Source organism: Aptenodytes forsteri, unplaced genomic scaffold, assembly GCF_000699145.1.
Source record: "Aptenodytes forsteri isolate BGI_AS27 unplaced genomic scaffold, ASM69914v1 Scaffold50, whole genome shotgun sequence".
NCBI lineage: Eukaryota > Metazoa > Chordata > Aves > Sphenisciformes > Spheniscidae > Aptenodytes > Aptenodytes forsteri.
Window position 1 is genome coordinate 3,532,079 of NW_008795126.1, and position 11,487 is coordinate 3,543,565.

Consider the following 11,487-nt stretch of genomic DNA (forward strand, 5'->3'; position numbering starts at 1 on the left):
CCATCTTGCCACCTATGACAGCAGCTCATTACGAAACACTGTAACACAGCAGCTTATTTTGGATGAAAGCATCAAGAATATATCAGAATACCTTGTCTGTCTGAAATCAAAAAACATAAATCTGCATTTCTTCCTGAAACAAAGGCACTGGATCCTGCTTTTAGTCTGCCATTCAGTTTTCAGCAGTTTATTCAGTTTTGACATAGTAGATTTAAGGAAAAGCCCAAACACAGACAAAAGAAAAACACCAGGAATTTGAATTCTTTTATTCAGAGCTTGATTTTATCTTTCACTGTAGGGATGGACCTATCTTGGACCTAATGTGCCGTCAGTGAAGCTGTGGCCTCTTGTACTGGCAGTACATCTCCACCTTATACAGAAAGGCAGGAAAGCCTAACCCTTAAACTCTACCCTCCCCTCTCACTAGCTTCCAAAGTTATCTACGGGTGGTCAGTGACTCCTAGACCCTGAGGGGGGGAGGGACACACAAAAAAAGAAGTTTAAAGTCACAGATCAATATTTCACATGCAAAGCAGATTTACTTTTTCCTCACTGCAAAGAAAACAGAACAAAGGGCAGTGATTACAGTGTTCTGCCAGCAAACAAGAGCAAGCTCGGCCCAGGATCTACATCAGGCAAATACCAGCTGGATATAAACACCAAGCTATACTACTTCCTATCAGCATGGGCTGAAGTCAGCCTAATCAACTCTGACAGGGGTGAGGTGGAGGGCGGGATTAGGAAAACGTAACTGTTTGGGCTCACTGCCCCAGTAATAGAGTTTCCAGATGGCACAGACCATGACCACTTAGTTGCCAGACCACAGTCAACTACTAAATAGCTAATCCAACCCACTGGGTGTTGTAAAACACTGAGCAGAGAAAGAAGGAATTGGCACACTTCCACAGCATTACAGTTCTCACTGATTTTCCTAGTTGCTGCTAGTAAATTGGTTTCCCAGTGACTGCTCTCTGTTGTACCAGGTTCTCACAAAGTCAGTGATCTTACTCAGCATCTTTCAGGGAAGCCTATTCCTATGACATCTGCGGACAAGCAACACCCAGGTGTGCTCCTCTGAATCCAGGGAATTTTCTATGCAAAAATCTGAGACCATCTAAAAAAATGCAAAGGACACTGACATAACAATGCTGGTGCTTGCCTTCTGCTGTACGTACTCTTTAGTCTCATGAGGGCTGGGATTAGGCACAGCATCAGTCAGACGCAGCTCAAATTCAGCACATCGCAAGTGGGCCTCCTTGTAGTGTTGAATGAGATCATAGATGCTATCAAAAGTGAGGTTGTCTGTCAGGTAGTATTTCACAGTGTCCCCATCACTTGAAGAACGGATCCGGCAGTGCTGGACTCTACCTGACCTCCTGAAGAAAGGAAGAGGGCATAAGGAAAAGAAAGGTTTTATAACAGGTTTTCTTCTTTTGAAGCGTTTCCTCACCCATTCCTGGTCAACCACTTGGTGAGCTTCCGAAGAGGCAAGAAATCTGTATCATCTCGTAAAACAACCGAAGTAAGAACAGCAAAAAAAAAAAAATCCTGACAAGTAAGATTACAGGACTGAAACTAATAATTTTCAATCCACAATGGTTTAAAATCTGGCATACACTTACTCCCTGCAAAATTTGCTCTGACAGCTCTCTGGGTCAGAAATCCATCTGATACACTATTCCTCATAATGTCCCAACCAGAAGAAGAAAAAAAAAAAAACCAGACTACCAAAACAAACCCAAAGAACAAAAAAAAAAAAACTGAAAAATTCTTTATTATTTGCCCTCTAGAGGATCCTTTCATCAAAAAGATCAATCTCTGCTAATAAAGGTACACTCATGAGACTACCTTTTCAGTGTAGAAACCGGTAATTTATCCCTAAATTAAAAGATCAAATTTTGGCCCACTCATTGAGGAAATAACAAATCCTATATCCTGCCAGAGCACTACAAAAGGGGGGGGAGTGGAGGATCAAACCAGTCAGTCCTCTCTTGACAACTGTAACACTTCAAATAAAGCCTACTCTGCCAAAATGCACTATGCTACACTGAAGTTTAATTTAGAAAGTACTCTTTCACAATCCCATCAATAACATTCTAGTAATTATAGCAATTCCTTATTCCTATTTCCTCTCAGCTATAAATGCATACTTGAAAAATACACACATTTTTGTGCAATGCCATAAACAAAACCCACATAAAATTTTTATGACAATCACCATACCAGAATGACAAGGTGCAATCATTAGGGAAAGCCTCACTTTCCCTAACTAGGAATGTCCCATCCTTGCCACCCATTTCAGCACAATATTCCTGGAGCAGTTTCTCAGCAGTTGTTCTCCCCTCTTTCATTTTACCATGGAACCATTTCTCTTTTAAGTGCAGTTCAGTACGTTTCACCTCCTAGACCAGAAAATAAGAATTTTTATAGTGCATTTCTAATTTTATGATTTCGAAACAAAGTACTTGTTATTGATATAACAGTCTACTATTTCAGGATTTCAGCTCTTCCTAGCCCTGAACCATCCTTCCACAAACAAGCCAATCACCTTTATAGTCACCCTTGACTCTCCTCCCCAGTCAAGCCATTTCTTTGGAGCAGTGATCAACTTCAGCCTTATTCAAATACGTAATCAACAGAAAGTGAAAGAATGCAGCAATGCAAACACCGATTTATATTTTCAAGGCAAAACACCCTACTACTAATTCACAGCTTTTTCCAGGATTCATCTGTGTTCTTCCTTACACATTAATTATTTTACTGACATTAACATCTAGGTGAATGGGTAAAATGTTCTGCATGTGCAGAGACATCTCTGAACCATGCACATACATGTTAGCAACGAAAGAGCGCGCACAGAAACCCAAAAGGTCAGAACAAGAAACCATGCTGAACGTGACTGCTATTGCAACCCTTACTGAGCCTCATGTTTCTGCTTTACCGTGCACAACAGCCAAGTCATACATGCTCACCTGTGACAAACACTTTGCAAATGTGAAATGAACAACCCACACTGTGTAAGAGGTGTGCTGTATTACTAACACAGCAAAACATTAGTTCATCATACTGACTAGTTTGAGAATAGCAATAATACTTAGCCAAAGGCATATAATGACTTTGATTGTCGGTGCACGCATCAGCATTAGCATTTAAGTACCAAAATTGTATTTCATTGTCTTTGTACTCCTCTTTGCAAGTCCTCAGTTAGCCAAGGGAAAAAGTTATTTTATTAAAAATATGGTTAACTGGAATACCTTGGCAAAGACCCTTTTTAAAGTTTTGTATCTCCAGACACACTTGTTATCTGACACGGATCCTCTACAATTTCAACATCGGCATACAAAATACGCATCTATAGACACTGAAATAATCTGAGAGAATAAAAAGAACATGCTTAAACAACAAAACATAGCCATCACCTTTGATGAGTCTTCATCAGCATTCTGTTCTATATCATCGCTGAATGAAAGCTTTTCATCAGCAATAGCACAGTAGTGCCGAGTCCATTTCTAAAAGTTGAGAGATATTGAAACCATTAACAAGACAGAGGAAAACTCACTAATCACAATTTCAAAACAAGGTATAACAATAAACAAAACACCTTCTTCCCCTCATTCACATCTGTTCAACTGACAATATTACACAAATGCTGAGAAAATTCATGTAAATTTCCAGTATTACACAACCTAGAAACTGTAGCAAATGTCACATAAACTATACCTGTTCTATTGTGTCCCACATGTAAAGTTCTCCTTGTTGCTTTTTTTCTTCTTTCTTGTCTTCCAAGTTCACATCAATGTCTCCCTTTGGTCCCAGTTTTTTGTGCTTAAAAACAAAAAAACCCCACCACATTCATACACTCACACAGAATCATATATAAAACTGGTCATAGTATTTCAGCACACTCAGTATTACTGCAAGTATTTCCCTCCATTGCACAGCCTCCTTCTGTCATTACCATAACAACAGCTGTTCCACAAGGCTTTATGCAACAGGGCTGGAATTTCTTTCTTTAAAATTTAAATCTCATAATAAAGGTTAAAAATTTAGTAGAGGTATCATTCAAGCAATGAAGAAACAACTAGTTTGATAAGAGCTCACCATTCTTTAGAGGACAGAAAACATGAAGTGACACATACCAAGAAAGAAGGATAAAAGAAGAATCCCTCTGCAGAGTGCAAGACATAAGGAACAAAAACCAAAACAAAAAGATAAAGAGTTACAATGAATGGGGAATTCACTCTTCTACAAGAAAAATGAGCAGAAGGGAAATCTTTTATGAAAAGAGGGGATAAGTTCTGCTTTCTTGAGAGTGCTCACAAAAAACAGTGGCTCAAGGGGCCAAGGGTAACATCAAATACTTAACTGCAGTTAATGATAGGATTAATCGTCTCCTATCTAGTAATTCTCAACTACATTCAGTTCTGCACAGCCTACTGTAGGTAGATTTCAATTTGACAGGCTTATCTGAAAAATCCCACAGGCCCCTAAAGTAGGAGTTGCCTCTAACTGTTTACTGACAACATTTTCCAAACAAAAGCCAAATAACACTACTAGCTCACTGGCAGGTGCTGATCTATTTAAAGACTCTTTAATGCTCTTTTAGACAGGACAGAGTGATATGGATGTTCTCTTGTGCAGACTCATAGTAGTTTGTAATTCCCTTTAAATCAGATCTGTCATGTTATTATTCATGTGCCTATGCAACTCCCCTCTATGCTCTGCAAGTAACAACAGACAGTTTGGAGGGAAAAAAAAACCACAAAAACTTAAGCACAGAACTTTTGCACCTTATAGTGGGGTGCTATTATTTCCAGTCTTACATTCAAGAGCTGTATGCTTATAACTATCTACCCTTATTTCTTCTGTTCAGAAGTTTAATACATAGGATGCAGTACTGTTACAAGAGCTGGAAAACTGAAGCATGGACAAAAGTAATTATTATTTTACTAAAGAGATCATGAGCAGCCCCCAGATTCTACACCTAATTTTGCCTTTCAAAAAGTTCTACTGCAGTTTCAATCCAAGAAGTCTTCTTGCTGTTATCTGCCTCATGTTGTTGCACAACAGTAGCGAGTAAAGCATCTGTATTGCCCAGAAGGTAAGACACTAACAGTGACTGCTTTCTAATAGGAGCACCTCTGTGTTTCACAAGTGGCTCACTAAATTGCATATGTAAATCACACTGAGTTAGTAAACACCCATCAATTTTTGCAGTTTGCAAGCAATCCTGACAACTTAAGTGTGCAGCCTGCAAGTGCTTTGGGTTTCACTTGAATGAGAGGCATTCTTTAAAAAAAAAAAAGTTAGTAACACTAACTTTCTATTCACGAACATACTTTTATCATTTTTAAGCAGGCCACATTGTGGAAGAAGTCTGTGACGAGCATCTGCAGCAGTGAACCCTTGCTGAAATTTAAAAGTGGCATTTCAGGAGCTGGAAGACCTTTAGAAAAGAGCTGATATTCCATCTGGCACTTGAACTAGCAACGCTGACTGCAAAGAAAACCAATAGCGAGCACTTTAATATGTAGTGATACAGAACTCCATACAATATTGCAAAATGTTACTAGTACACACTTCAAGCCAGGGGTTTCTTGTCTCCCAACAGAAACTAACAGCTAAGCTGTGAAGCCCAAAGTAGTATTTCTGGCTCCTGCTCTTGTTTTCCTGTTTTATCTATGAGCACACAAAGCAAGCCTACCTTGATGATGATTTTTTCTTTCAACTGGGTTGGTGATGGTAGCTGATCTGCACTGGCTTCAATAGGCTTCATTAAAAGCTGATCCCCAAATACCTCCTTGAACACTTTGGCCATGTGTCGCTGCTGCTCCACACTACAGTGCTCTTCAATTGACAGAATGACTGGGTATCTTTGATGGAGAAAAAGGTGAATGAAGACAATTTCTTTTTGCTACAGCTGGCAAGGCAAGGAAAACAGCACCCTCCCTCATGCCCCAGATCAAAGAAAATATTTAAAGCAAACAAGAAGACAAAAGGAATAGAGATAGACACACAACAGATAACAACAGATGTGCACTCATAGAATCGTTAAGGTCAGAAGAGACCTCTGGAGGCCATCTAGCCCAAACCGCTTCTTTGGGAAGCCCCAATTCCTGGCTTAGATCAGGTTGCTCAGAGCTTTGTCCAGCCAAGATTTGAATATCTGCAAGGATAAAGATACTTTCCAAGCTCTTTGGGCACAGTTTCAGTGCTAAAGCACCATTATGTGAAAATTTGTTTCTCCTCAAAATCGTGTCTGTTTTCCTTCACATGCACTCTGAGAAGAGTCTGGCTCCATCTTCTCTATAAACATCCACTAGGCAGGGGAAGTCAGCAACCAGGCTCCCTCATTAACCTCTTCTCGAAGCTAAACAAACTTAGTTCTGCGAGCTTCCCCTTGGATATCACGTGCTCCAGCAAGACTGAAAACAGGCAGAGAAAGCATGGAGTACTTCAGTCTTCTCCAGTCCCTAAGTCTCCTGTCCAATTCAGCAACAGGCTCACATTTTTCTTAAATCTTCCTTTTGTTGCAATTGTACCTGTAGAAGTCTTTCTTGCTGTCCTTCACATCCCTCAGCAATTTCATCTCTGCATAAGCTTTGGCTTTTCTAATTTTGTCCCTGCATATCCAGGAACTACTTCGATATTCCTTCTGGGTAGCCTATCCCTTAATGCAAGTAGGGAAAACATCACACTGCATTCACGGTAATGATGGTCTGAAACCATAATGCATCATGTGTTATGGTTGTCATTAACACAATATGCCTGTGCAGACACTGTCCCACAGGAGAAAATAATGCTTCTCTATGTCCAGCTGGTAAAGTGGAAAAACAGGACAGTGACAGCCCTACCTCCTTTCCAATTTTGGGGCAATATTTTTCATGTTAAGGACATCTCAGCACAAGTTATAGAAGGGCAGAGCAGAGACGCAGATTTAAACCCGTGTTATCAGTTCAGGAGGCATGCTATGAATTCTACATCTTCTCAGCTGAGACCTCCCCTATAACATGAACATCACCTGATAGACATATTGCTTGTCACTTGTAGTTTTTTGTTTTTTTTTTTTAAATTAAGACAGACTATTCAGCATTTGAAGTTTCACACTTCAATTTAATAAGAGAAGACCCAAGTAAGGAGATGGGAACCACTTTAGGGTACTCACTATCTTCCTTAGCAGCAAATTGTTATGTAATGGGACTTTTCCTCAAAACTGAATCTATTAAAGACCTACATTTGGCAACAATGAAGACTACTCAAATGTCATTATTACCCTATTACTTTTTGCTCTAGATTACAGAGAAAATAAGTTCAGGAAGGTCTAAGCATATGAAAACAGGTTTAAGGAAAATAAATCAAAGCTTACTCAGATGCAACAAAGGCATGATCTTTGATTGCCTGTACTACGTCATCAAATTTGATCTTTGTTGTCCGTGTCCATCCGTGATAAATGATGGGTTTCCCATCAGGACCATCCCAGCAATCCACTAGGAAAGACAAGCAGTGGAAAAAGGGAGAGACCAAGCAGTTACTTAAATAACTCTAGTAGAAAGAACACATCCAAATCTTCAGTGTTCCACATACTGAATCATAGACTTCCATGTTCTAATAAAATATTCTATTAGATGAATTTATATCTCTCACAGAGGAAACTAAGTTCACTTAAGTAAGAGCAATACAAATAAAATACAATATAAAATTTTCCCAAAGCATTATCATGTGGGAATCTGGAAATAAGGAATTCAGGCAGCTATATTGTCAGTCTACTAGTTTACAATAATTTTCCAGGGATAAATACACTCCAACAAGTAGCAAGTTGACAGCTTATCTCTTTTGTTCATTTTAACCCTGAAACTCTAATTTGAGATACATTTTGCATTAGCCAAATTGAACAGGCAGTTGCAACTAGTTTTATGAAGTAACTGGTGAAATAACATGAAATTAAAGTCAAACTTTTCGATAAGGTACACAAGCACAGGCATGAAGACACATACACAGTTAGTGGAGAACAAATGCACAAAGACATCAACTGACTTAAAAGCAAGTTAAACAGGATGACAAATGGCACCAAATTACAAAAACCTGTGTGCTTTAGGCTTGTCTGTATTACAACGAAGGCAAATAAACTATCTATCTATCTATGCTACACAAGTAATTCCAGTTTAAATCCTATGCTTTCATATAGTAGATCCAAGATTGAATTTTTGGTGTACAGTGAAATGAGATTTAGAAAGACCTTCTTAAAATTCCGTGGTAACAAGAATCAGAGCAAGTGAATTGGGCAATAGTGAGGCATAACAAAAACAAATTTAGGGAATCAGTGTTTTTAATATGACTAACTTTAACTTCAGAAAACAAACTAGTTCTTGATTTCGGTTCTTTTTTCTTTCTTGGTAAACAAGGGAAACTCTACTTATATGGACAGCATGTTACAAACCACTCCACAAACTCTTTACTCACACTCAATACATCGACATCCCATTCTAAGGCACCTGATGTAAGCTTCTGTGGAGGACTCACTTCGAAGCTGGTCTCCTGTCAGATATCTAAGGAGTAAAAGGAAATTGTAAAAGACAGGCAGTCAGTTTCAACCATTTCCCACTCACTCGGCGACATTTTTTCTCCTGTCATGGAGAATGTATATTGAGGGGGTTTTTTTGTTTTTTTTTTTTTTTTACTTGCGATGGAAGAACTGGACTCTGCTGAACCTGATGCTATCAGATTTTTGAATGGACCAAATTATAGGAGGTTAAAGGCTCAATCTAAACATCAACCAACTCTAACTGACACATTTCTGGAGAGCAAATCAGGAGCTTTGAAACATACCTAAACCTCATCATGCTGAGGCATAATCATGTTGGAGGGATGTGGAGGCTATTTTGAGTGATACCACACCCTGTACTTCAAAATATACCTATAAGCTATATCCATATCCACTTTATGTCATTCCCTGCAATATTTCATTTGTCCACCTCTCCTCCCTCTCTTTACACTTCTTTTCATTGCAATGCTAGATGAGCAAATCCCCTTCATTTGAAGACAGTTCAAACTCATCATCACATAGGTTTATACTTGGGCTAAAAAGCTTGCATACCACAGACTGTCAAGGAAAAGGGCTGGTTAGACACAAACTACAGAAATCAGCAGCTAAATCACTAAGCATAAAATTCTAAAAACCAGTAACAACAAAAATACAGTCCCCCAGCCTTCAAAGTTCTGGCTGTAAAATAAACTCAAAATAATAAAGAAGAGTATGGATAGCAAACTGCACTCCTCCTCTGCCTTAAGCACCTCTGTCTGCTCTAATCCTTGTCACCCAGGCAAAGACCACGAATAGCCGAGTCCTGAACATCGGATGTGCTCATTTCAGGTCTCCATATTCGTTTCCTGCTCAGGACCTAATCTTTTCCACTTTGTGACACTGTAAACTGTCAGAACATTTATCAATAGTGCACATCACTGCCTCCTTTCCCAAGGCAACAAATCCACTGCCCTTCAGATCACACTAAAAGCATGGGATTTTCCCACAGGACAAGTGGGGTCCTCGTGGCATTCTTATGTTCAGGTACAATTAATGCCGACACTAGCTCAACAAGGCTGTTGGTGCTTGGAAAAAAATAGAAGCTCCTTCAGTAACTTTAATTTCTGAAAGCAGAGAGGCTTTCAGAAACAGTTTCAACTCAAGGCTTCTTTTTATTTTTGTAACAGGGTTCAGGTTTGGGTTTTCTGGCAGCTAAGCTCGATTATATCTCAAAACCTCCAAGATCTTAAGAGAAGGGGAAAAGGAGTCCCACAAACTGTATTTGCTACATTTACATCCCGCTTTAGGAAGGTTTCACACATCCGTGCAGTATATTCCTGGCATAATTTAGAAGTATTACTTTCTCCTAACACATGCTATGTCTGTTTGAACAGGGATAGACAATGGGACTTTTGTTAACTTACGTGTTATGAGAGGAAGAAATCCAGTAGTGGGACAAAGGATTATTCATGTCCTGCGCATCTATTGAATCATATTTCTCATCCCAAATACTGTTTTCTTTTGCAAAAAGGTAAGTGAGGAACTACAATACAAAGAGAGAGACTGAATTTAAATGTGTTTACCATACAAGACTAAAAGAAACCCAGCAATGTAGCAAGAGAAGCCTAGAGGATCTGCCATCCAATTAACAAACTAGAAGCTAGCAGTGAGAGAAAAAAAGTCCACGAGGAACTATTAGAAAGTACCATTATCTTACCTCATCAACAAAGAGGAAGGGTTCAGCAGTTTCTCTCATAGTGTCATCAATAAACTTTGTCATTCTTTCTCGGACTTTACTGAGATCTTGTGCCCAAGATTCCTTCAGATAATAAGAATACAGTAGGAAAAAAACTTTAGAAGTGGTGTTATTCTATATAAAATCAAATAAGGAACAGAGAGACCTACAGATGTGATTTACTTCTCTCTCACCTGGCTAGTTTATTGCCAATAGATTTTATTGTACCCACATATCTTAAGATTTTCCTCTATGATGTCTAAGGAGGGAAAAAAAAGATCTTCATCTAAGTACCTTTATATAGATTTGAGGCCCAAAAGATACATGCTACATATGTACACAAGATGGATGCACACACACAGAAAAAAGCTGGCCTCCTAGAAGAATATTCCTTAACTATAATCTCTCTCATTTCTAAGTGCAATCTGAACGTCCTTCTAATACAATGAAATAGGGAGAAAAAGAAAGTAGCAAGCTTACACAGGAAGTGTAGGGCTCACTTTTCAATCGTATTTGCAAACCTGGAGCTTAGCAGCACCTAGCAAATATCGCACAATTTTTTCCCATGGTGTCTGTGCTAAATAACATTATAGAAGACCATGAATACACGGTTCCAATCCCTGCCTCCATCCTTATCTGCTTGCTGGTATGGGTCACCAAACTGGCTCCATTCAACAGAAAATTACCTTTGACTCGAATGCAGGCAGTTAGCTCAGCTTTTTATGTAAGAGCTGCTAAAATGGGGCCATGGCCAAGGCATTACCCCAGATGTACCTAGCTGTAACAGCTGTAACTAGGCCAGGCTATCATCTTTGACATACATCCAGTGCTTATTTCTAACCTTGTCTGTTCATCTACATGACTAAATGGAGACCTGTTCAAACCTTATTTACTTTGTCCACCCTCTCATCCTCTGGTGCACCTTCCGAGTCTTTATATAGATGAAAAATAATAGTTCTTGTGAACTTCAATGGCAACAAATAAGGAGAAATCTTTCCAAGGCCTAATATCACAGCTGACATCAATCATATTCTATGATACATCACATTTCTTTTTAATGAGCATAGAATTCTGAGAGACAACCTCAAGAAAAAGAACTCAAAATTTCTGCAACCTTCCCACCTGCTGCTCATGTAGCAGGAATCTCTGAAAGTCATGGAGATGAACTGCTGAAGCATCTGGACGGTCAGTATTTCTAAAAAAAAAAAAAAAAAAAAAAAAAAAAAAAAAA

The 11,487-nt window shown here is 38.9% G+C and overlaps 1 protein-coding gene across 1 annotated transcript in view; it reads right to left on the bottom strand.

Annotated features, from left to right (window-relative positions):
• Positions 1–11,487, bottom strand: part of PLCG2 (phospholipase C gamma 2) — a 58,958-nt gene that overhangs the window by 19,522 nt on the left and 27,949 nt on the right. The window contains exons 8-17 of the mRNA XM_009277302.2: positions 11,379–11,451; positions 10,239–10,340; positions 9,946–10,064; positions 8,461–8,546; positions 7,367–7,487; positions 5,705–5,873; positions 3,721–3,825; positions 3,420–3,509; positions 2,224–2,402; positions 1,176–1,376 (exon numbers count right to left, since the gene is read on the bottom strand). Of these exons, the coding sequence (XP_009275577.1) occupies positions 1,176–1,376; positions 2,224–2,402; positions 3,420–3,509; positions 3,721–3,825; positions 5,705–5,873; positions 7,367–7,487; positions 8,461–8,546; positions 9,946–10,064; positions 10,239–10,340; positions 11,379–11,451 (1,245 nt within the window). The remainder of the gene's footprint in view (positions 1–1,175; positions 1,377–2,223; positions 2,403–3,419; positions 3,510–3,720; positions 3,826–5,704; positions 5,874–7,366; positions 7,488–8,460; positions 8,547–9,945; positions 10,065–10,238; positions 10,341–11,378; positions 11,452–11,487) is intronic.